Here is a 26417-nt window from a genome sequence, read left to right on the forward strand (position 1 = left end):
TCACTGCTGATCTTAGATTCGAGTTGAAACAAACACAGCCTAAGTTAAAAAGCTAAGACAAGTTTCCGCGGTCTTCATTGTGGGCGGGAAAATTTATGCGGCTTGACCTTGTGGTTGATAGGCAGCTAGTTGCTCATTAAGTCCGCGGCATCATTATCTTTGAGAATTTATATTGCCAAGCAAGCAACAAGTTTAAGAGATAATATAATTAAAATTGAAATTTGAATGGTCTTAGTTAAATAACCAGTAGCGTATGAAAATGGAGACTTGGATTTGGTGTTTTACTACGGTTGCACCAAGTTCGGTTCCTACGCTTCTAGTTCATAGGAATCCGACCCGACAGCGCGTGAAGAAGAAATAGCCTGAGCTGATGACCCTATGGAATAGGAGAGTCAGGGTCTTGTCCGGTCCAATTGGCTCTCGGACAAGCTTCAACGTCATATCCAAGTAAGACCAGAGGCGGCCTAGTTGGAACCTTGGACGCCTGACCAAGTCCCTTGGCCTCAGACACGACGAGACTTATCGGACCCAGGTGCCGAGCAAGCGCACTCGCACCGGGTCGACCAGACCCATTTGAGCTGGCCACGGCACGAGAAGGCATTGCATGGTGGGGCCCAACCCAAAAGAGACAACGGCCATGTGACCACGCAGAGACATGACGTTTCCCCCTTCCTTTCGCCATTCTTTCTCCCTCTCTGGCTACCTGGCATATTGCAGGGTTGCATCTGCATCTCACCATCAAATCGATCCTTTCTTCTTGTCTGCAATTGCTCCTCTGTTTTCCCCCTCCTCAGAAGGAACCCTAGTGTTCGTCCACGAGATCGTTTTCCCCCATTGTTCGTTCTGCAGATTCTTACCTCTATTTTGAGAGAGGGAGAGAGTGAGAGAGAAAGGGAGAGTCCCACCATGAAAATGAAAATTTATAGTGGGAAGAGAGATTGGACTCCTCCTTGCTTCTACCGTCATCTCTGATTAGAGTCCCGAGTTCCATTATTAGCTGGGAGACAAAGTAGGGAGGTAAACGCGGGTTAGGGGTGAAGGAATGGGGATGATGATCCGACCGTGAAGGATCGGACTCCGTCCCTTCACCGACTCCGGAATTGTGTCCCGCCCACCCCTATTTTTAGATAAAAGAAACAAGATAGAGAGAGGGAGAAAGAAACCGGGGGAATTTGATAATGCCAAGCGTAGCGGTGAAGCTGTACAGCGTCTTGTTCAAGATCCTTCAGAAACACAGGCTCCAGAATAGGACTTTCTCGCCGGAGGAGGGCAGCAACCCCTTCGGCGTCACCTCCCGGCCGGAGGAGGAGTCGGCGGTTCCCGCGAATGCCTCCTTTAACGATGGCGTCGCCACCAAAGACATTCACATCGATGCCCTCACCTCCCTCTCCGTCAGGATCTTCCTACCGGAATCTTCCCTCCACCGGCCCTTCGACCCTCTCTCCAAGCGGCCCGATCTCCGCCAGTCGCTCACACGCCGGAGCAGCTATGGTGGTGTCACCGCAACCTCGACGTCTCCAGCGGCAGGGGAGATCCGGCGGAGCAGTTATGGCGGTGAATCCTCCGGTATTGGAGACGCCAATGGCGCAGTGGCCTCTGGATCTAATGGCCATTTGAAGGATTCTAAGAGGCGGCAAGATGGTGGCGGAGTGTATAGAGGATACCTCCCGGGGAACACAAGTTCCTCGTCTTCCCGGAGATTGCCCATCGTCCTGCAGTTCCACGGCGGAGGTTTCGTTTCCGGGAGTAAGGATTCCTATGCGAACGATGTCTTCTGCAGGCGGATTGCGAAGCTTTGCGAAGTGATTGTGATCGCCGTTGGCTATCGGTTGGCACCAGAGAATCGGTATCCAGCTGCTTTCGAGGACGGTTTGAAGGTTCTCAATTGGTTGGGGAAGCAGGCGAATCTTGCTGAGTGTAACAAGTCGCTTGGAAGCTCACGCGGCAGTGCGAGCTCTGTCGATCTACGCAAGTTCGATGTACATAGGCACATTGTGGACGCGTTCGGTGCGTCGATGGTCGAGCCGTGGCTCGCTACTCACGGTGATCCTTCAAGGTTTTCCATTTCTCCCGCCATTCTTCCGAACATTGATTTTATAGGACATTATCATTTGAAAATGTTTCCCACCTTTGGGTTTCATGCCTCCGATTGCTTCATTTCCATTTAAGCACCCTCTCATTCTTATAGTATGTTTACTAGCTAGAGGAGGGTACATCAGTTAGCAGGCAGGGTGTTCCTGAAATTCACAATCATTTGGTTAGGTCGAGCTATTCACCTTGGGAAAACAGTCAAGAGCTTAAACCTTTGTTGGTAATCTCAGGATGGCCTGGCCATTGTGGTGTTCTGCTAGAGATACATGGTTCATGGGGTTGTGCTGAGCTTTCTGGTGTTTGTTACTTGTTTGGTGGTCGAAATACTTCCACTGTTATCACGAGGATGCCTGTATGAAACACGAATTCACAAATGCTATGGTTGTGGATTTTCTTGTTTATGGGTTCTGTAATACTGTATTTGTACATCCTGCTCCTGTGTGTTGCTTGAGGTCCATGTTACTACTCTTGCAATGCCATGTTCCTCATACCTGCCAAATGAAAAAAAAAAAAGGCTGAGATGAGTATTGAAGTGATGAGGCATCAATGGTGGAATCAGATAATTTGGCCTAGCTGGGTACTTGTTTTCTGCCGTATGGTCATGTGAAAATTAACGTCAAATATTAAGTATCTCGGCAATCAGATACTGTAGCATCTATCTCGTGTTGACATGATACGCTGTCTTGCTCTGGCAAATGTCACCACTTCACGGAAAAGATCCAACTTGTATTGGACAAAATTAACCTCATTAAACTTTGGCGATTGGCTATCTATTCTGTGTTTGCATGGTGACTGTGTGCATGCAGCCTTGTCTGCATGTTTGTGTGTACATGTTGGTTACTCTATGTCTCTGTTTTCAACTGGAATATTGTGACAGGGATTTGATTGTTCAAGGATTCGTACGTAAGATAGTCCTCCTTCCCTGGTTGTTCAATGTTATGCAGGACATGGTGGTCTGTTTTGTCTTCCTGGCCTAGTAATACAGACAGACCTCTTTTCTCTTGTACTACACTAAACTTCTTTCGTGTGTGTGTGTATAGATTTTGTATGCTACGAATCTACCATGTTCTTTTCCTTGAGCATAGTTTCTATTCTGATGTACATAGGCAGGGTCTCTAGTATCTTAGTTAATGTACCCTTAGCAAAGGCTGCCTGTAATTTTGCTTTAAACAGAATGTATGAGCCTGTACCACTTCATATCTACTGAATTGCAGCTATGCAGCTGCTCCTCAGAAGAAAAAAAGCAGAGAAAGAAAAATTTGCATTTGGTGTTCTGTAAAATTCTTATTCATTCTCTGATGCTTTTGTGCATCAGTTTAATGTATCACTTCTTTCATATAAAAGTGGTCAATGAACAATCAAAAACAACATTTCCAGATTCTGGAGTATCTGCTTGCTCTAATGTTGTACCTTTTAGGTTATAATCTAATAATAAATTGAAAAGTGTTAGACATGTAACAACAAGTTGAGCTATCCCTTAAGGGACAGTTAACTAGGTGTTCTCTTGGTAGTTGTGAAGGAGAAATTTAGGCAACTTGTTGAGGAAGTTGTTGCAGAGGAGCACCATATGTGGGGTGAAGCAAGCCTTTAAACCTAGGAGACACTTATAAGTAAAAAAAAAAAGTGTGGTAATAAGAAAAAAATATAGTGGTATACATTTATTGAATTTTACAATTTGTTACTTGGTTCCTGGACCTGATGGTATTTCTAATCTTATATTAACTAAGAAGATTATGCTCTAGATTTTGCATGATACCTTGTGCTGTTTGGAAAGATTTGAATAACCACTCCTGGTTAAGGAGGGAGAAAGGAAAATAGATGTATGGGAATCCAATTTTTATATTTTTCAGGTGTCTGTTTGGTTTTCCTTCTAACTTCTAAGAACTTGTGATTCATAAAATATTGAAAAAGTGCCACAGTTATGTCAATTAAGAAAGAAAAGTGAACAGCAGAAGTCCTTGTATAGTGTTAATGATGTGAGACATGTTTGACCATCTCCATGAACTGTAGCATGACCTCTTACTGTAATGTGCTGCAGATGACCCATTTGTAGGTCCAAGTGAACTACTTACACGACCTTTTTTGCCAGCTTCCATTTGGTTAACCTAGAACAGTTGTTCATTTTTCTCCTTTTTTATAATCAATGAAACTACCTGTAAAGATGGGGCATGGGTTTCTGGCTTATTGCCAAACCTTGCCTAATATATGTGAAACCTCTGGGCAGCTTCACCTTTCATACTGAATGAGCGGCCCAATCACTTCAGAATTGCACTCCAATTATCAAACTTTTGACTTCCTTCCGTGTAAAGGCCTTAAACTGATCTATGCAGCCCATTGCGTGAGGCCTTTGGGAGTTTGTCACTGTATAATTCTGGCAGTGCATCAATTGTACTATGACCAGAATTTAGCTCTCGCCTGATTGGGTTGCCTGCATTCTTCGTGATATTTTGACTTTCTCAATATGCAATAAACAAATTTCAAACACTTAGGCTTTTCTTGACCGAGTCAATTACCATCAGCGTGGTTCATACTTCATATAGCGGTGGGAAGTGCTTAAGTTGAAATCGTGTATACATACATATATGTGCTATTTTGTGGAATCTGAGAATGTAAGGATATTTATGTCGTCTACTCACAAAAATAAGAATATTCAAGTGGTTCTGTTTTTACCTTTTTTAGGCACTTTCTTTAATTTATCATCCAAGTCATCAGGTAATTATAATGTTGGTGCAAGTATGTGTTATTATTTGAGCCAAGAGGAGATGCACTTTATCTGCTAAGACATCGGAGATATTTTCACTGCGTTTAAGCCCCAGCATGTACTTGGTTATGAATGTGCCTTTGTGCCTTCTTTAATTTATACTTGTTTAAGTCTAACACTGTTTGTCTACCTTTTTCCACTAAGCGTTCTGAATTTTGATTTTGTGTCCACTATATGCAGGTGTGTTCTCCTTGGAGTTAGCTGTGGTGCCAACATTGCAGACTATGTTGCTCGGAAGGCTGTCGCTGCTGGCAACCTTTTGGAGCCTGTTAAAGTTGTTGCACAGATTCTAATGTATCCCTTTTTCATCGGCAGCGTGCCCACACATTCAGAAATTAAGTTGGCGAACACATACTTCTATGACAAGGCGATCTGTATGTTGGCCTGGAAGTTATTTTTGCCAGAAGAAGAGTTCAGTTTGGATCACCCTGCTGCGAACCCCCTCATTGCAGGCAGAGAGCCCCCACTCAAGTTCATGCCTCCAACACTCACGGTGGTTGCCGAGCATGACTGGATGAGGGATCGTGCTATTGCATATTCAGAAGAGCTCAGGAAGGTGAATATTGATGCACCTGTCCTTGAATACAAGGATGCGGTTCACGAATTTGCCACTTTGGACAAGCTTCTGAAGACACCACAGGCCCAGGCTTGTGCAGAGGACATCGCGATTTGGATGAAGAAGTATATCTCGCTGAGGGGTCACGAATTTTCATACTAAACAGTTTCTTTTTTGCTCCTCTCTATTTCATTGTCTTATTGTTCTCTTGTCCTTAATTTTTTCAATTAGCTAAGGTATGTAAGGCGATTACATTTCTATGGTAGTCATTTTTTCTACAGAATATGTCATTTTTGTATGATAAGTGAGTTTGGGTTAATGAGATTGCTAGATGTAAGCACATCTTGGCCATTCTTCTGATCGATGGTAGTCACATCTTGGCCATTCTTCTGATCGATGGTCGTCTTTGAATCATATCGATAAGATGTCATTGTAATGATATTTAATGAACTTTGAGGGTTATTCGAATTGGACGCCTACAATTAGCTGTGATTGGGCCAACGGCAAGTTTGTGACTCTTTTATCCGAGGTCTTAAGCTGGTCGAGTTTGCCGTCCCGCTAATTGTACTGTACTTAGACCAGTTTCACTGTCACCAAGCCATTACATCTCTCAGATAACTGTTTCTAAGTTGGTGATGCAGTATATATATATATATATATATATATATATATATATATATATATTAACGTGTGCAGTTTGCAATTGTGTAGCAAATCTAGAAGTATGAGACTTTTCTCCACGGAAGATAACACACATGGTCGACACCAGAACCACTTGCTAAGGTAACCTTTCCTCCTCTCACTCTCTCACACGCCAAAAAGAAATATAGGACTCCAGTTGCCATTGACCTGACGTCCTCCTATCTAGAATACTGGGATCGGTTGTCTTCTGTGCTAAGGTAGGCTAGAAAGATGCCTTGATGCACGGCCATAAATCTCAGTTTTTGAATCTATATCGATGGCTGCCTGGCCTTGAAAGGTCGTCTTTAGCCATGACCGTGACAATGGCCATCCATCCAAAGTGCACCGGCCATTAATCTTTTTCCACAAATTTTATGTGGAGCTTGTGCAACAGTGCATGCGACTTGTGTTAGGGGCCTTTATTGGGAGAACACAACTCCTGGTCATGACACGCTTTATTCGATTTCAAGTGAGTTCAAATTAAAAGAAATATGTATATATATATATATATATATATATTTCGCCACTTTTTTGTGCTTCAAATATGTTAGTTAATACGTATTCTATATCATATATACCCCAATTTGAAATACGAGACTATAATATAAGATACATTAAGTACAACATAGTTAATTCAGTTCCTAAAACTAATTTTAAGGGCACATCATATCAATGGGGGAACCAGAAATTTTTAGCGAAAGGCACTATTATTTTAAATTCATTTTGAAGGGACGCTCACATATAAATAACTAAAAAATAATGAAGTATTAATATGTAAACAAGATAACTTTTTTGGGGTTAGTATGTGCAATTGCCTACAACAGCCACAAAAGTTTCTTCACTACACAACAGCCACAAAAGTTTCTTCACTACTGTATCATATTCGAACTTGCTTCTAGTGATGGCACATACCATACAATACATATATAGATGTGTGAGAAATTTGTTTGGTGGGCATACATATATTGATGTAAAACCACCATTGGACTTCCACAAGTTTGTAAAATAAGGTTGCAGCCCCTAAGAATTTAAAAGATTTTTCTTGTGCAAATTTGTTTATTGCCATCCTATAGATTTTTTGAGCACATCTTTTGGAAGATCCATTGGGCTCCATCTATTAGTATAATTTTTGCCAATGACAATGACAAACATGAATCATTTGTACTTTGGCACAGAGCTTAATTTCCTTTCACGATTTTCATTAAGGAAAGAGCTGGTTTATGATTTTGGACATATTGCCAGCAGTCTAATGGCTGTGCAGCCGAGGAGAGGCTGCCAACAATGCTATGTTTTCTCTCCCTCTGTCCCCCATTCGACTCCCTTGGCCACTACTGAAATTTCTTTTGAGGCATTAGCAAACTTGACTTGATCGTATCTACTAAAAAACACAGAGAACGGTCTAATTATGCTTCTATACTGTACGAAATGAAAATGAGAAAAGGGTCTTCTGCAACTCATTATAAGAAACAATAACAGAGTTATCAGGCAGGCAAGGTTGAAGAAAATTAGGCCTGTTGATCTCTTTCACATTTGTACTGCGACAATTGTAAACAAGAGGATGATGCAGACATTTAATTCCTTATTGCGTTCAACAACAGCTTATTTATGTAGTAGGACTGAAAAATAGTTTACATGCATAATTGCATATTGTTGACTGCCATAATATTGGAATTTTATTACAGGGGCATGAAGTAACCCAAGTTGAGGACGGGGGGATGGCCAGGTGCAGACAGATCTTGGAACACTTCGCTCTTGAAAAGCTTGACAGCGTAGCCATCATGAACCTCAATCACCAACTTGTATGTGTAGTGCTCAGTGCCGCGATCAAGTACTTGTGCTTCTGTCACCTTAATGAACTCGAGGTAAGCCTTAGTCTGCTCATTATACCTTGTAACAGCGAACTTGCCCAAGTACTGGACATGGCCGACATTAGGAACAGTAACCCAGCCAGATGGTTCGTAGGGGCGGGCAATGGCTACAAAGGCCAAGGCTGCCATCGCAGCGATCACGAGGAAAGAAGAGAAACGTGCCATAGGTAGCTTACTAGTAGAGAGAGATCTTCTAAAACGAGGGGGCAATTAGCTCTGCTGCTGATCTTACAGTAGAGTAAATTAAGGGAGGAATGAATGATGAGTGGCACAGATAAGCCTCTCCCCTATATATAGAAGAAAAAGTACGCTGTTGACGTAACGATGCGCGAGGCGATCGATGGGATCAGCAGAAGGAAAATTATATACGCAAGTTGCTTTGTGGAAATATACGCAGTTTTTGAATGGGGAAGTCCGCCGAATACGAACATCTGATTAATAATATTCAAAATTAGACCGTTTACACGCAGAATAATGGTGGCAGCCGCTGGGCTAGTCAGTACTCTCTCTTTCTAGAAGAACTATCGCGAACGCAGATTAATTCAAGTCATTTGTTTGGATGAGCATAAACGCCAAGTCAAGCTGAATATTGCCATCGTAACTTCGACGAAACCTTGATGCCGTTGTCCATTTCCAAATGTCAAATGCACATCCGATTCTACCAAACCTGTGCTTTAAATTCTGCATCAACTAATACACTACGCAGTTAACGTGATATTGATGCAGGAGATAACTACCGGAGGCTGCTTGTTTCCTCTGACTGATCCACATACCCCTTTTTTTGTGGATTGCAGTTTTAACTTCAATGGGACATTACCCATAATTATAATCGCTTTAGTTTGTGCTTTGTAGAGAAAATATTAATAATTTCATACTTAAATATGCTTGCCAAGCAAGAAAAATGCATTAAAAATGTCAACTTTAGTTACAGACGTTTGCGATCAGGCGCGCACGCAAGAGATGGAGTTGTTCAGTGTGAACTTGAGGTTATAAATCAAGCAACTTATTTAAGAACTCAAAAGCAAGGTTTGGTAGGAGTGGATAATGTACTGCTGAGTCTCGGGAAAAAATTGTCCAACTATGATAAATTAGATTCCGTGTAGGAAAAACCGATAAATTGTTTGCCTGCTGCGCACGCGAGCAACACTGTGGTTAGAAACTGCAACAGGTACGAATATTCTGACCTCATATCACGAGAACGCGAGAGAGAACAGTCTTGGTACCACACAAAAGTATTCAAGTCTCCATTAAAGTGGAGTTGGTGAAGTCTAACCCTTTATGGTTTGGGATAAGAACGCTTCTGGATGTTGTATTTGGTTGACTTAGTTCACACAAGACTCTTTCCTCAATCTGAATGGAAAAGAAAGTATCACCAAAGCGTTGGTATAACATTACATCAATAATTGAAAAAACGTTACTTACAGCCACGTACATTTTTGTTGGTATTACGCTACATTATTCTATGGGCTGGCATTGCCAAGCCATCCTATAAATATGTGAAGTTGTGAACAATCGAATATTATCTCCTCTTCTCCATCTTTCTACTGCTCCTTCTGCCAAAGTACTATCTATTTCTTACTTGGCTAGCCATGGCACCTTCCTTTCCTTTCCTTGCCATTACGATGATGGCTGCAATGGCTCTGGTAGCCACTGCATACCCTTACAAACCCTCTGGCTTCGTTCCTGTGCCCCATGTGGAGAAGGACGGCCATGTTCAGTACTTGGGTGAATTCGCGGTAGAAAAGTACAATGAACAGAAGCATGCATACCTGAAGTTCATTCAAGTGACGGAAGCTCAAGTACTGGATCGCGGCACCGAGCACTACACATACAAATTGGTGATTAAGGTTCAGGATGGCTATGCCATTAAATTTTACAAGAGCGAAATCCTGCAAGATCTTTCAGCACCTGGCGAGCCCCCCGTCCTCAACGTCGCCTACTTCAAGCCACTGTGATTTCATGCACGGATATATGGTGCTCTTCCTCAATAAACAGTACCGTCGTCATCAAATACTAGAGGTTCAGTTGAATATCATATAACTGGAATAAACCGTGTGCCTCATGGCCTGGCAACACCTACGTTTCGTTTGAATGTGTTGGACGAATAAGAAAAGCTATTCTGTAAGATGCCATGTGTCTACATATATATTGAAATAATAGATCTCATAATTGTCTTGCCGAAAAACTCAAGAACTTGCCTTGAATTTCATGTTGTCTCAGCCATGCAGATCAAGCATTATTAACCGAAAAATTGAAGACAAAATATTGCAAGTTTTCATACCTGAAAATTTTTTGTTCTTGGACTTTCTGGGTACGTAAATTGCAAAATCTAAGAGTTGCGAACCATGAGAGTAACTAGCATGTTATTTCTTCAGTTCTTACAGATACTACATCGTAGTAATTAAATTTGTATCGGGCATGAAAATTGAGATTGCATGCAGTGTGAAAAAAGATGATTGATTGAATATATTAGAGTCAGTGAAGCTTGAATTGGAGAAGAAATATTTTAGTAATAAAACAATATAATTAGACTAACTTCATTAGTTAACAGGGAGCGGCAAACTAGGAAAGCGCCATAAATGTTCGTGACCACCCTACCTCTAGGCCGTCTCATTTAATTCAATCTTCTGCTCAGGTGATTCCAAATAACCCCTCTATAGTCTATACATAATTAACCATCTGGCGCATATATGAGGTTAGATGATTTCTCTAATTTAATCCTGATGAGGATATATATATACATATACACTTATTTGGTTCAAAGTGCAGTGTTCGTGGGAAGTGTCAACGTACACGAAATTTCTTTTAAGGCACCGGCAAGATTGACTTCTCACACTCGGAGAGAGAGAGAGCGAGAGAGAGAGAGAGAGAGAGAGAGAGAGACCAGTTGTTTCTGTGCCTTATCTAAAATCCATAATTATCTTTTTTTGTGTGCACACAGTCAGAATTTGAACTGCACCTAATTTTAATTAGTTGCTGCTTGACACAATAAAAAATGTTGGATTTTACAACGTATACCTAGACCTGAGCCGAAGTACTCATCCGTACGCATGGCAGCATCCTTATGTTCCTCGAGCAAATTAAAGGGCTACCCACGGAACAATAGTTACCAGTCATTGATGAGATTCAATTATATCAAACCATCCTTTATCGAAACATTTAATATAAAATTATCTCTGCTCCGAACCCATGCCACAGTTTCTAAACAACGAATTTATTTTAAAATGCTTTTCTAAAGTTCTTCAATGTTCATGCAGTCTCTGATTATAGATTTTACTAATCATTGTCGACATGCTGGCTATAAAACTGTCTCAAAAGGTGCATTGGCCTTTGGTAGTTTTAGCAACCAAAATAGAAAAGAATCCATCCGGCATATATATATATATATATATATATATATATATATATATATATATATATATATATATAATTGTAAATGTGAGTGTATATATAACTATGTACTTTTATTTCCTATGCAAGTGTGCTTTTGAAGATGTAAATTCTCATAGGGGGCCCAAAAAAGAAGTTTGAAGTCCAAAAGGCGCAAACTTACTATATGGAAAGCTTAAAATTCAGAGATACATGAATAAAGTAATTTTAATGCACAATGGATCTCTTCCAATGGATAAAGACTCTTATTCTACCACATCTCTATTCTATCCTTTCACACTGTTCATCTGCAGAAGATGTTTGGGAATTTCAGAGTGGTCCAAAGTAGCCTAAGTTGAGCACAGGGTGCTCATCATGTCCTGAGAAATCCTGGAACACTTCGCACTTGTAAAGCTTGAAACCAGGGCCATCATGAACCTTCATCAGCAAATGGTATGTGTAATGCTCGGTGCCACGATCAAGTACTTCTGCTTCCACCACTTGAATGAACTTGAGGTAAGCATGAGTCTGTTCATTGTACCTTTCCACTGCAAATTCACCGAGGTATTGAACATGCTCATCCGTCTGTGCATGAGGGACAGGAACCCAGGGAGAATGCTCAACTTGATCATGAACATCATCATGATGTTCATGATCAGGATATTCATGATGTTCAAAATCAGGATAAGCGGTCGCTACCAACGCCATTGCTGCCATGACTGTCATCGCAAGCATAGGAAGGAAGCGTCCCATGGCTGCTACTGTATCTAAATTCTAGGAAGGAGGAAAAAGATGGTGGGAAGGGAAAGAAAGGCCACAGCTTTCAGGAGTGCCAAATTGGTGAGAACGGAAGAGTGATGTCGATATCTCAAGTCACCAGCAGTATTTATAGGGCAGGGAGCTATTATATGCAACCAAATTGAGATCACTTAATACCGCTGCTCGCCAATGGCGTCAACCTGCAAGCGGCCTTAGTTTTGTTGCAGCAGCAAGTCATCTTTTTCTCAAGGAATCTCTGACTGATAATAATTCTCGAGTCAAAATCAGCTGTTTGTTCATCTAGCTACTGCAAATTAAGTCTTGGCTTAGGTGATCCCTGCATTAGCGTTTTAGATCAACCACTCTTTCCACTTCCACCAGACAAAATCGGCACCTACCCAGATAGCTACCACTTGCTTCATCTAAAAATTATCTTGGAAATCTGGAAGAAATTAATTAAAGGAGAACCGAATTAACGTCATCCTTTTTCATCTCAACCACACCCTCAAACAAATGGGTATGCACTGTTTATCGATTACACATATTGACAAGCAATTAATAAATAGAACTGCCTAATGAGATGAACACCATGAAAAGAATAACCGCCCGATTAATATAAAATTTCAGCTCAGTGATAACAAATAAAAGGTCGCAAATGCAATAACTTAAGCTCTTCAGCATTGTGATTTGACAAAGTAATAATCATCAGGTGCATGGATTTTGGAAAAAGAAAAATATTGCATTTATTTCTCTCAGATTGACTGGGATTCATTAGGGAAAAAAAAGAAAAAGAAAAAAGAAAAGGATCACGTGAGTCGCTTGCTGCATTGTCGACCATGAGTGTACTAAAACTTGTTTTAGGCTAGGCATGCATCAATTGTATGTAGTTCAACATTATGATGTTTTTATAGTTCACTGCATGCACGAAAAATCAATTGTACAATTGCTTAAAAAAGGAAAATAATTAAAGAAAAATAGAAAAAAATGAAAAGCTTGATTGAGAGGCAATCGAATGGCTTAAGAATACATATTCAATTTGCTCTGAAATGCATATTCATCAGTTCATGACGCACAAAAGACTGCAATTAATATCCCAACACTCGGATTTCTAAAGCCCGACTCTGGGTGCCACTATGAAAAACTCACAAAAATCTGAGTCGCAAGTCGTTATCATTTCATAAATGTTTTCTTCATTTTTATTAACGTTTGGGTTTCCTGTTGCTCGAGTACAAAGTGGTGGTGGAGGCGGTTCATGTTTATCCTCAAGTTAAAAGCTCATCTGACATGCCTTCACTTGGTATGTTTAATTCTGTACCAGAATGCATGAACTTTTGGCACCCGTACCGTGTTTCATATAGATTTATGTCATTTGGATCAATTATGGAAGCTCCACAGGACCACAAGAGCCATACTATAGTTAAATTTCCTTATCTAGTAATTCAAATTTAAGCTTTCAAAATAGCACACCTTTGAACTTTATTGCTCCTTGAGTCTCCTCTAGAAATAACTGATGTCTTTAAATGCTGAAAGACACACACATATAGATGCATGCTTATCTTCATACACATACAGTTGAACCTCATCAATGCCTTTGTGCCCTATTCTGTATTCCTTTTAAATGATGAACTTAAAAACGCTAGGAGCTGAGCTAGGACAAACCGAGCCAATTACATACTTGGTGATTAGGGAGGTTAATTTGGTAAGTCGCACATACGTCCCTTGTCTTTGCTTTACTCCCTTACGAGATATGAATAACGTTCCATTAATAAATAGAGATTACAAGTCAACTACAAGGCAAAGTATGTTTAGGGCTTTACATATTTGTGTAAGATGTGGAAGATTCAGTATCTTCTTATGGGCAATCCAGTTGAACCATTCTCCGATCGAGATGGCTGAAACGCATAGTAAACAAATCAGATTAGCATCAGAATCATGTAGAAATATGTAGAATTCTGTTTTTTTTTTTTTGCCATTCATTGTCATTCAGTTGTAACGTCAACATAGCTACTGCAGTGAATAATTAGAAAGGACAACTTCGGACAACTTCTGCTGCCTAGCTATTTTGTTCTCCGTTTTGTTAGGATATCTGTTTAGACATGGCATCGGAGCCATGCCGATGAGAGGCCCCCAACTTCCTTCTGAGCACATTTGCGCCCTCTGCTTCATCACCATTTAGTGGATCAGAGTCGTCATCTGAAAAGTGCTGTGGAACTCTCCCACTTTTGTTAGAAATGAAAAATGTTGTGTGGTTTGGATGTAACGTGGCAAGGAGTATTGACTGGTTTGAGATGGTATACAGTACCAAAATTTTAGTTCATTTCACGAAAAAATGTGATTGCTTCAGTTTTTATCAAGTTCAGTGTTTGTGCATGAAGACGCCAGTACTGCTATTACCATCACCATATCACAAAGAAAGGCGAGAGTCGTCGCATTACTTTGACTATAGCTGGTGGAGAAGGATGTTGGCCAAACCTTGATGGAGAAGGAGCAAGCAGGTATTTTCAATTACAAGGAAAGGAGGTGGTGCTCTGTAGTGTTTCTTGATGTTCGATCTCTATAGCAAGGGTGGTCACATGCAGCCCAACCTGTGAAGGTAGCGCTTCGTATCTCTTGACGGCGCCACGATAGGATAGACAACGTGACAAGAAGTGAGGGGGGAAGCCAGGATTTTGTTTTTGGGGAAGCCGAAGAATTCTGCAATATACTAAATAACATTTCTGAAAACTTTTCCGAGGGGCCAGGCCTTGTTTTCAAAAAGTTTTGTTAAAGGTGCCCAATTATGAGAAAAAGGTTTGCTACAGTTTGTTATGAGTGCTAACAACAAAGCTTTCAAATTGATAAAGAAGAAGATTTCAGGTCTGCGTTGGATAAAGAAGAAGATTAGGCCTGTTGATATCTTTTGTATATGCAGCACAGCATTTGTTCCTGGTTTGCCACCCGCTGGCGTCTTCCTTCTCAACCCACGAGGACACGTCTTCCTCTTCAACCTACAAATCGCTAGCTGAGGGCATCCGACGGCAAAAGCGACGAACGTCGACTCCATCGAGACCGCCTTGACGCCGTCCGGTGGAGGAGCCGGTATCGGCGAGTTCGCCGATCGGAGGGACGCTGTCCAGGCCTCTGTTGGGTAGGTGGTAGGGGGGTGGGGTGGGGGCGCGGGTGACTGTCGGAGTTGTCCGTGGGTGAGCAGGGGACAGTGGTTGCTGTTAGGAGGTCAGTCTAAAAAGTTCAGAATCAGTTACGAAACAGTTGTAATACAGCTGTATATCATTGATAATGGGTTTTATACATGTATATAGAGATATCTCTGCTACATACTATATATGTATATATATATTTGATAAATGAGAATACGAGTATTGCTCTCTCGCATAACATTACCTCTTTCTCTGTCACCTTACGTTTCCTTGTTCTTCCCTCTCAACTACTACCTTCCCCAACTCCAAGATGGTATCAGAGCAACAGGCAGGCTGAAATCTCATCCTCTCAAGGGCAGACGTAAACACCTACAGCCGATCAAGCGACAGGTCCTCAACGTTGAGGTTTCCGTAGGTGTCGACGGCCTCCCAAAGTTTAGGGAAGCTTAGGGCTTTTGTTCCTGCACAAAAGGAGGGAAGAACTCACGGGCTAGGTCTCGGCTTTCTGGTCTTGGCTTCTCAACCGGAACGTGAGCATGGATTCTGCAGCTTGAGGGATTCTCAGCAGTGATGGCAGAATCAGAAAAGCAAAACCCCCAAGTCTCTACAGTAATGAAGGAGTCAGATTCGGCTCTCAAAATCACCACAACACCTCTCAACGGTGGAAACTATGTGGTGTGGGCGAAATCAGCAAGCTTATACCTATGTGGAAAGTCAAAAATCGGCTACATCAATGGAAAGACTACAGCTCCTGAGAAAGACGGTCTGAGTTAAACTCAATGGAGCCCACCATTGCAGAGAGCTTTCTATTCCTTGATTCGGCCAAAGAAATCTGGGACACCCTAGCACAGATCTATGGTGAAGGCCAAAACCTGGACAGGGTCTATCTCCTCCAACAGGATATCGCACTATTTACCAAAGGAGAGAAGCAATTTCATGTATATCTAAGCTCCCTTACAGCGATGTGGGATGAACTATCCCAATATCGTCCCCTCATTCCTGATATGGAAGTGCTGAAACAGAGAGCTGAAGAAGATAAAGTGTTCAAGCTTCTCGCTGGGCTAGGAGCAGAGTTCGACTATCTAAAAAGTCAGATTCTCATGTCTTCTCCTCTCCCGTCCTTCAACAATGTCTGTTCCATCATACAACGAGAAGAAACCAGGTGAAAAGTCATGAAGACTAAAGACGAATTCAAGAAAGAACATGCACCTGCTGACAAGGTTACATTTGTCGCTAAGACAGAAACACCCCAGGCTGCACTAAGAGACAAGAGCAACTTCACAGTTGATAGCAGGTTCGTTCGAGGACGAAGTTCTCTGTTCTATACTTATTGCAAAAAACAAGGCCACACTAGGGAACATTGCTGGAACCTGAATGGCCGTCCAAACAGAGGGAGAGGACAAAAATTCTTAATTCTAGTTTCAGACGTGAAGATGACATTGCTGAACTCACACGTCTGCTAAAACAAATTACCTACAGCAATCTTGCTATTACAACTAAATTGGGAACAGAAAAAGTAAGACTTCAAACCCTTTACCTTGCTCTTTCTTGGCTCGTTCCAATAACTCAGCATGGATAGTTGACAGTGAAGCTACAGATCATATGACTGCTTGTTAAGAACTGTTATATAATGTCAAGTATGATAAACATGTATCAGTAAAACTAGCTGATGGGTCGATCACATCTGTAGTAGGATATGGCTATGTTTACATAAATAAGCATATTACCTTGCATGACGTGTTGTATGTGCCTAAGTGTGCAACAAACTTGATATCTGTTAGCAAACTGAGTAATGCTCTGAGCTGCTATATAATTTTCGTTGAAAAAAAGGTGATACTAGTAGACAGCAAGAATCAGACGAAGATTGGTGAATGCAAAGAAGCAAATGGCTTATACTACTTGACTCAAGAGCACAACCCCATCATATACACTGCAATAAAGACTGCCAACGATGCTCGTATATGGCACTGCAGAGTAGGTCATCCCTCCAATAAGGTCCTGTTGACTATGTTTCCAGGCTCTAGATTCTTAGTAGATGATTGTGAGCCATGTACCCTAGCTAAGATGACCAGGTTGCCATTTACAAACTCTGAATATGTCGCTGAATCATGCTTTGATTTGATACATACTGATGTCTGAGGACCAGCCCTTATAACCGAACAATCTGAATATAAATACTTTGTCACTTTCATAGATGACAAATCTCGAGCTACCTGGACCTATTTCTTAAAAAAGAAAAGCGATGTACTTCTTACGTTTAGGCAATTTTTTCAGTACATAGCCACTCAGTACAATCACACGATTAAGACACTAAGGTCAGACAATGGAGGAGAATATATTAATGCAGAATTTGAGGAGTTCACAAACAAACAAGGAATATTACATCAAACCACCTGTAGGGGTACTCCCCAACAGACTGGGGTAAGTGAACGACGAAATAGACAGCTGCTAAACATTGCTAGATCTCTAATGTTTTACATGAATGTTCCCCACAGTTTTGGTGTGAAGCAGTGGCTTGTGCTTGCCATGTCATGAATAGAACCTCAAGCCACACATTAGGCAACAAGAGCCCATTAGAAATTTTGAATGGTAGACCTCCTTCATTACAACACTTAAAGAGTCTTCAGATGTGTGTGTCATGTTCATGTACAAGAAAGTGCAAGACACAAGCTTGAAAGACGAGCTATTAAATGTGTGTTTCTAGGGTATTCCTTTAACAAGAAAGGATATAAGTGCTATGACCCTATAAGAAACAAAACGTATGTATCCAGAGATGTCAAGTTCATGGAATATACACCCTTCTATACTGAAACTGTACCAGATGCTTTCAGCAAAGGGAAGAATGACCTAAACAATGATCCCATGCCTGTTATACCTCACGATCTCATGCCAGTTATACCTCTTCCAATGGCAAATGAAAATGATGATGCATTTGTAACATCTAATACCAGTTTGGCTGATGAAGAAGCAAGCAACAACTCCCACGTGGATGTGGGTGTGACTAAAAGTGTTCAAAACAGAAGGGTTGATCGCATAAGAAGAAGACCGGCTAGATATAATGATTACTATACATATCATATTCAGAAAAATGAAAAAGTTAATATAGTTCCCTGCCATGAAAGAGAACCACATACTTATGAACAAGCTAGCACTGAAGATAAATGGAGGAAAGCAATGCATGAGGAATTAGCAGCCCTGAAAAAAAATCAGACTTGGAAACTAGTAGATAGACCTCCAAACAAAAAGTTGATTGACTGCAAATGGACATATAAAATCAAGTATGACAGTAGTGGGTAGGTGGAGCACTACAAGGCAAGACTAGTAGCGAAGGACTTTACACAAGAACAAGACATTGACTATCATGAGACATTCGCCCCAGTTGCAAAGATGAGCTCATTACGAATACTACTTTCAGTAGCTGCAGTAAAGAACTGGAAAATGTATCAACTTGATGTGAAGAATGCTTTTCTTCATGGAGACTTAGAAGAAGAGATCTATATGGAATTACCCCAAGGACTATATGTTCAACATGGTACTCAACCACAAGTGTGCAAATTAAAGAAGTCATTATATGAACTTAAGCAGTCGCCCAGAGCGTGGTATGAAAAATTGAGTTCAAAACTGATTGAAGGAGGATATAAGATGAGTAGTGCTGATCATTCTATATTTGTAACATCTACCAACAAGGGAACAGTTATTGCTGCTCTCTACGTTGATGATATAATTTTAACTGGAAAAAGTCTGAGTTTTATTGAAATAACCAAGAAAGTTTTGAGGAAATGCTTTGAGATCAAAGATCTAGGAGTATTACACTATTTTCTTGGCATGGAAATAATACACAAACCAAAAGGCATATTCTTGTGTCAAAAAAGTTATGTTGCAGACATACTACATGAAACAGGAATGACAGATTGCATAGAAGTTGATACTCCAATGAAAGCAAACTTGAAGTTGATGCATGATGACGGAGAGCTCATACATGAAGCATGAAGTTTTCAGAAGTTAGTTGGTAAATTGTTATACTTGATAGCTACTAGACCAGATATCACCTACGCAGTAAATTTGTTAAGTCAGTTTATGCACAGCCCCAGAAAACCTCATGTAGAAGCTGCCCATCATGTGCTGAGATATCTTAAGAAGACAAGTAACAAGGGCATCATGTTTAGAAGAAACAACCATCTACAAATATATGGATATGTAGACACTGACTGGGCAGGAAATCAAAATGGCAGGAAATCAAAATGACAGAAGATTAACCACTGGTTACTGCTGTTTCGTTGGTGATAATTTAGTCTCTTGGAGGAGTAAAAAACAAACAGTTGTTGCCAGATCAAGCATAGAAAGTGAATATCGAGCAATGGCTCTCACTGTGTGTGAACTGTTATGGATAAAATACTTGCTACAAGATATGAATATGAAGATAGATGTAGAACAACCAATAAACCTCTTTTGTGATAGCAAGACTGCAATTAACATTGAAAATAATCCTGTGTTTCATGAACGAACGAAACACATTGAAGTAGACTGTCACTTCCTACGAAAAAAAATTCAGTCTGGAATCATAAAAACAGAACATGTTGCATCGAAAAGCCAATTTGCAGACATTCTAACCAAAGCTGTGTGTAAAGATACATTTCACAGGTTATGCTGCAAGTTAGGTCTTTAGAATTTGAAAGATCTAACTTGAGGGGGAGAATGTTAGGAGGTCAGTCCAGAAAGTTCAGAATCAGTTACGAAACAGCTGTATCCCATTGACAATGGGTCTTATACATGTATGTACATCTACATACTGTATATATATATCTGATAAATGAGAATACGAGTATTGCTCTCTCGCATAACATTACCTCTTTCTCTCTTTCTCTCTGTTACCTCATGTTTCCAGTTTGTTCTTCCCTCTCAACTACTACCTTCCCCAACTCCAAGAGTTGCTGCCTCGCCCACAGGTAGGGAGCAGGTGTCGACTCAGCCCAGCTTCGCCGTCGCAGTGGGTAGATGGCCGGGAGCCTTCAGTTCGTCAGCGGCAGCTGCAGGATCGACCTATGAAGTTAAAAATTTAAAAAAGAAATCAAAGTGAAAGCTCTTTCTTGCTTTTCTTCTCTGTTCTTCCTTTTCGTCTAGTTATTGCCTGAGTTTTAGTTAGTTTTAGCTTAGACGTGAGTGCAGATGGACTAAGACGTGTTAATCTTAATTCCTCTTGCATTAGTTAGCTTACTAAGCAAGTTTAGAACAAGGAGCAGATTCTGCTTTTCTTACAGGAAAACGAAGGAAGGAATGGATGATGACTTGCACTGATGAACGTTTTCCTTTATGTACGAGAAGATGAAGCACCGTAGACGTCGATGGCAGTACCGGCCACCGGGGTTGAAGGAAAAATATTGTCTGCAAGTTGCTTTGTGGGAAAAGTAGGCGGTTTTTGATTGGCAAACTAAGCCCACCGAAAACGAACACCTGATTCTTTTAATAACATTCAAAGTTAGACCGGTTCCATGCGGCGTGGTGCAGGACTGGGAATATGCCTTAGGAGATAAGATTCCACTCTCTCTTTCTCTCTTGAAACAACTGTCACGAATACAGGGCAATTCAAACATATAATTTCTCTAGTAACTTCCAGGAAATTTTGATGCACTGGCCGTCTATTTCCGAATGGAAAATGAACATCTACTCCTACCAAACAACAATTGATTGTTTCTATGTGCGGCTGAGATAATATTTGATCCGGAAACAACTTCTGGCCGAGGCACCTTGTGCATCTTTTCGATGAACTTCCCATTGCATCAGCAAAGAAAAGAAAAAAGATCCACTGCCATTGTCTGGTCATGCTTCACGTATGTTCATTAATAATCTCATTGTAAGGCGACAAATGTTATATTAAGTAATGAATGAAATTAAACCTAAAAAATAGGGACATCTAGAATTTCTTGTTGGAAAACTGGTGGATGCCATGTCCCACTGACTGATCCACCGTTGTTTATGTGGTTTGCAGTTTTTAACATAGATACAGCCATTATCATATGAGCGCATAATTGCTTTAGTCTAAAGAAAATACGTTAAGCTTCATAATTTTCATGCTTAAGCGTGCTTTTCGAGCAACAGAATCTGTTAAATGTCTAGGAGACATCAATGAAGATACGTTTGAAATCATGCGCGCACAAGGGAGGGGGAGAAATTCATAATTGAATTATCGTACTCCTACATGCCCTCTAAAAGGCTTGTTCACTGTGAACTTGAGGTTATAAATCAAGCAAGTTATTGTGATTTCAAAAGCAAGGTTGGGTGGGGAGTGGATAACGTACTGCTGAGTCTTGGAAAAAAAATGTTCAAGTATGATAAATTAAATTGCGTGCACGAAAAACCAACAAATTCTTTGCCTGCTGCGGATGCAAGTAATGACTTACAGATGCTTATTGCCCATGCATGGCTCCGGTAATGGACTGGCATTGTTACCACACAACTGAATTCAAGTTTTGGTTACCACACAAAGTATTCAAGTCAACATTAAAGTGGAGTTGGTGAAGTAGTCTAATTCTTTGTGGTTTGGGATAGGAACGCTTGTGGATGTTGTATTTAGTGGACTTGTCCACGCTAGACTCTTTGTTTGATCTGTATGGAAGCGAATTTATCACCAAAGCGTTGGTATAACATTACATCAATAATTGAAAGACGATAACTTATAGCCAAGTACATTTTTAATTGGTGGTATTACGTTACATTATTATTTATGGACTGCCATTGCTAAGCCATCCTATAAATACAGGAAGTTGTGAGGTATGGAAGTCACTCAACGATCGAATATTATCTCCCCTTCTCCATCTTTCTACTGCTCCTTCCGCCAAAGTAGTGGCTATTTCTTACTTAGCCAGCCATGGGGCGTTTCTTTCCTTTCCTTCCGATCACTATGATGGCTGCAATGGCTCTGGTAGCCACTGCATACAAACCCTCTGGCTTCGTTCCCGTGCCCCATGTGGAGAAGGACGGCCATGTTCAGTACTTGGGCGAATTTGCGGTGGAAAAGTACAATGAACAGAAGCATGCATACCTCAAGTTCATTCAAGTGACGGAAGCTCAAGTACTGGATCGCGGCACCGAGCACTACACATACAAATTGGTGATTAAGCTTCACGATGGCTATGCCATTAAATTTTACAAGAGCGAAATCCTGCAAGATCTTTCAGCTCCTGGCGAGCCCCCCGTCCTCAACGTCGCCTACTTCATGCCACTGTGATTTCATGCACGGATATATGGTGCTCTTCCTCAATAAACAGTACCGTCGTCATCAAATACTGCAGGTTCAGTTGAATAAGATATAGCTGGAATAAACCGTGTGCCTCATGGCCTGGCAACACCTACGTTTCGTTTGAATGTGTTGGACGAATAAGAAAAGCTATTCTGTAAGATGCCTTGCGTCTACATATATATTGAAATAATAGATCTCATAATTGTCTTGCCTAAAAGCTCAAGAACTCGCCTTGAATTTCTTGTTATTTTACTCATGCAGATCAAGCATTATTAACCGAAAAATTGAAAAAATATTTTAAGTTCTCATACGTGAAAATTCTTTGTTCTTGGATTTCTGAGTATGTAAATTGCAAAAATCTAGGAAAGCCCCACAAATGGCCATCACCACCCAATATCTAGATCTAATTCAATCGTATGCCTGCTAAGGTGCATTCCTTGTAACCGGTCTATGCATAATCAACCATCTGGCGCCTATATAAGGCCGGATGGTTTTTCCATTCCAACCCTGACGAAGAAAACCTTAAATTATATATATATATATAATTACTAGCTATTACTACATTTATGTGGCTCAAAGTGCAGTGTTTGGTGGAGATTGGATATACCATCTAAAAGTGTCAACATAACGAAATTTCTTTTAAGGCATCTACAAGTTTGAGTTTTCACAAGAGAAAGAAAGAGAGAGAGAGCCAACCGATAAAATGAGAATATATAACAAAGAGGTCCCCTAGGTACAAAAAACAATCCACAAAGAGAGAGAGAAATAGCACTAGTTGCTGCATACATAGTTCTTGGTTACTGCTTGACACTATAAAGATGTTGGGTTTTTACTACCTATACGGAGACGGCGAGACCTGAGCCGAAATACTTCTCCAGCCATGGCCGTATTCTTACGTTCATCGAGTAAATTAAAGGACTACCCGGCAATACCATTCATCGATGAGATTCAATTATGTATAACCATCCTTTATCGAAACAGTTAATACAAAATTATTTTCTAAACTTTTAAATGGAATATAAGATTTTGCTCGGATCCAATGCCACAGTTTTTAAAACACTTAATTTATTTTAAAATGTTTTGCTAAAGTTCTTCTCTGATCATGCAGTCTCCGATTATAGATTTTGCTCATCATTGTTGACATGCTTGCTGCTTTGTGATAACAAATTCAATGAGCTAATTTATATTCCAAGCTTAATTATATTGGGCGCCCTATATGATTTTACATCTTCAATCACACCCTTACAGAGGAAATGTAAGAAATATAACTACATGCAAGAAATATAAGTATATAGTTATATACACACACATGCAAATATATATATATATATATATATATATATATATATATATATATATATATATATATAAACTGCCAACTACCACGTTTAAATGCCTTGAAAAACAATTGTTAAACAAAAACTGTGGCCAATGCACCTTTTGTGACGTTTTTGCCATATAAAATAAATAAAAATTCATCTGGCAACTAGTGGTAGCCAGTAGATTTCAATTTCACACACACTCTCTCTTTTTGTGTGTGTGTATATATATATATATTTATATACCACTAGTTGCTAGATGAATTTTTATTTATTTTCTATGGCAAAAACTGTCACATCGTTTAACAGCAGTTTTTCAAGGCATTTAAACGTGGTTGTTGGAAGTTTTAGCAACGGAAAATAAAAAAAAGCCATCCGAAAATAAAAGTAACCGGCACACACACACGCACATATCTATATATATATATATATATATATATATATATATATATATATATATTTCTTACATTTCCACTGTAAGGGTGTGCTTGAAGATGTAAAATCATATAGGGGGCCCAAAAAAGAATATTGAAGTTCAAAGGGTGCGTTTGAAGATGTAAATTCTTACAGGGACACTAAGAAAGGAAGATTGAAGTTCAAAAGGTGCCAACTGAATATCTGGAAAGTTTAAAATTTAAAGATGCATGAGGAAAGTAATTTTAATGCACAATGGATCTCTTCCAATGAACAAAGAGACTCATCAGATACAACACTTCTCTCCATATATAGGCAAAGGTTAGAACAACTCTTTTATTCTACCACACCCCGCCCTATCCTTTCACACTGCTCATCTGCAGAAGATGGTTAATATCTGTTTGGGAATTTCAGAGTGGTCCAAAGTAGCCTAAGTTGAGCACAGGGGGCTCATCATGTCCTGAGAGATCCTGGAACACTTCGCACTTGTAAAGCTTGAAACCAGGGCCATCATGAACCTTCATCAGCAAATGGTATGTGTAATGCTCGGTGCCACGATCAAGTACTTCTGCGTCCACCACTTGAATGAACTTGAGGTAAGCATGAGTCTGTTCATTGTACCTTTCCACTGCAAATTCACCGAGGTATTGAACATGCTCATCCGTCTGTGCATGAGGGACAGGAACCCAGGGAGAATGCTCAACTTGATCATGAACATCATCATGATGTTCATGATCAGGATATTCATGATGTTCAAAATCAGGATAAGCGGTCGCTACCAACGCCAATTCTGCCATGACTGTCATCGCAAGCATAGGAAGGAAGCGTCCCATCGCTGCTACTGTATCTAAATTCTAGGAAGGAGGAAAAAGATGGTGGGAAGGGAAAGAAAGGCCACAGCTTTCAGGAGTGCCAAATTGGTGAGAGCGGAAGAGTGATGTCGATATCTCAAGTCACCAGCAGTATTTATAGGGCAGGGAGCTATTATATGCGACCAAATTGAGATCGCTTAATGGCGTTGCTCGCCGATGGCGTCAACGTGCAAGTGGCCATAGTTTTGTTGTAATTTTCTCAGGGAATCTCTGACTGATAATAGCTCTCAAGTCAAACCTGATGTTTGTTCATCTAGCTACTGCAAATTAATTCTTAGTTTAGGTGATCCCTGCATTAGCGTTTTAGATCAACCACTCTTTCCACTACCACCAGACAAAATTGGCACCTACCCAACTAGCTACTTCTTGCTTTATCTAAATCTTATCTAGGAAATCTGGAAGAAATCTTTTTCATCTCAATCACACCTCAAACAAATGGGAACTGTTTTATTGAGTATACATTCTAACAAGTTATTAATAAAGCAAGTTTATCTATTGGATTTGCATTGGCCTACACCTGATCCAGCACCTGATCTCCATTGTTCCCCTCGTGGGCATAGCGCCCCTAAAAAAGTTTATCTATTGGATTTGCATTGGTCAATTCTCATCGATTTTGTGCAAATACTACTGAAGGTGTGGCTGGGAGCAACGGATATTAAATTCGTGAACCTAATGCTACTATTTTGTTCCGAGTTCAGTGGTAAAGAATCTAATGTGACTTAGCAATTATGTAAGCAGGAAGTGGTTAACTTTGTCGCAAGAATTTCTCCCACCTTGTCAACTAGTTTCCTTGGTCTCCCTTGTTCGCATTATCTGCGTGTGTTTATACCACGCTGGCTTCTCCTAGATTGATCAAGTTAAGAACAAAGAAACAAAATGAAAAAGTAAAGAAAAAAAAAACATACTTCCTCCTTGGCCACGAAAGTCGACTCCCTTGGCGAGGGTCGGTTGCTATTCTCCAGGGAGATGTGTACTTGTCTGTCGGATGGCCGGAATCAGCTGGGAAAACCGCCGGCTGGAAGATCCTGGGTAGAAACGGTGGGCGGGGAACCGAATGTTGACATGGATGATGAAGAACCCTTTGAGATTGTTGTTTTTGCTTGGAAAACGAGAGTTTTGATACCTGAATCTGTGATCTCGGAGATGAAGAAACCCTTTCGGTATACGGCAATCTGCAGTTATCGTGGGCAATTCTCAACAGAGGTGTTTTGATCTTGCTTTGTTATGCAAGGCCTGCGAAGCCAGCTGGAGCTAGAATCTATGTGGATATGGAGAAATTAGCCCCTTTTTAGATCTGCAACCACTTGTGCAGGTATGGACCTGTGGTGGTTCAAACAGAACAGAGTAATCCTT

General features: G+C 40.5%; 2 protein-coding genes across 2 annotated transcripts; both read left to right on the plus strand.

Annotated features, from left to right (window-relative positions):
• Positions 1-600: 600 nt before the first annotated feature.
• LOC116251015 (probable carboxylesterase 11) lies at positions 601-5766 on the plus strand. Its single transcript, XM_031625063.2, has 2 exons — positions 601-2056; positions 5033-5766. The coding sequence occupies exons 1-2, from the start codon at positions 1179-1181 to the stop codon at positions 5568-5570; spliced, it is 1416 nt and encodes a 471-aa protein (XP_031480923.1). The 5' UTR covers positions 601-1178; the 3' UTR covers positions 5571-5766.
• Positions 5767-9477: 3711 nt separating this feature from the next.
• On the plus strand, positions 9478-10164 carry LOC116251634 (uncharacterized). Its single transcript, XM_031626010.2, has one exon. It carries the CDS (start codon positions 9547-9549, stop codon positions 9910-9912), a length of 366 nt encoding a protein of 121 aa, XP_031481870.1. The 5' UTR covers positions 9478-9546; the 3' UTR covers positions 9913-10164.
• The last annotated feature ends 16253 nt before the right edge of the window (positions 10165-26417 follow it).

This window comes from Nymphaea colorata, chromosome 3, assembly GCF_008831285.2.
Source record: "Nymphaea colorata isolate Beijing-Zhang1983 chromosome 3, ASM883128v2, whole genome shotgun sequence".
Taxonomy (NCBI): Eukaryota; Viridiplantae; Streptophyta; class Magnoliopsida; order Nymphaeales; family Nymphaeaceae; genus Nymphaea; species Nymphaea colorata.

Bases quoted from the DNA above. Each gene is read 5' to 3' on its own strand.
- LOC116251015 (XM_031625063.2), top strand. From the start codon at position 1,179: ATGCCAAGCGTAGCGGTGAAGCTGTACAGCGTCTTGTTCAAGATCCTT. The intron at 2,057-5,032 runs GTTTTCCATTTC...CACTATATGCAG, and splicing joins ACTCACGGTGATCCTTCAAG to GTGTGTTCTCCTTGGAGTTA.
- LOC116251634 (XM_031626010.2), top strand. From the start codon at position 9,547: ATGGCACCTTCCTTTCCTTTCCTTGCCATTACGATGATGGCTGCAATG.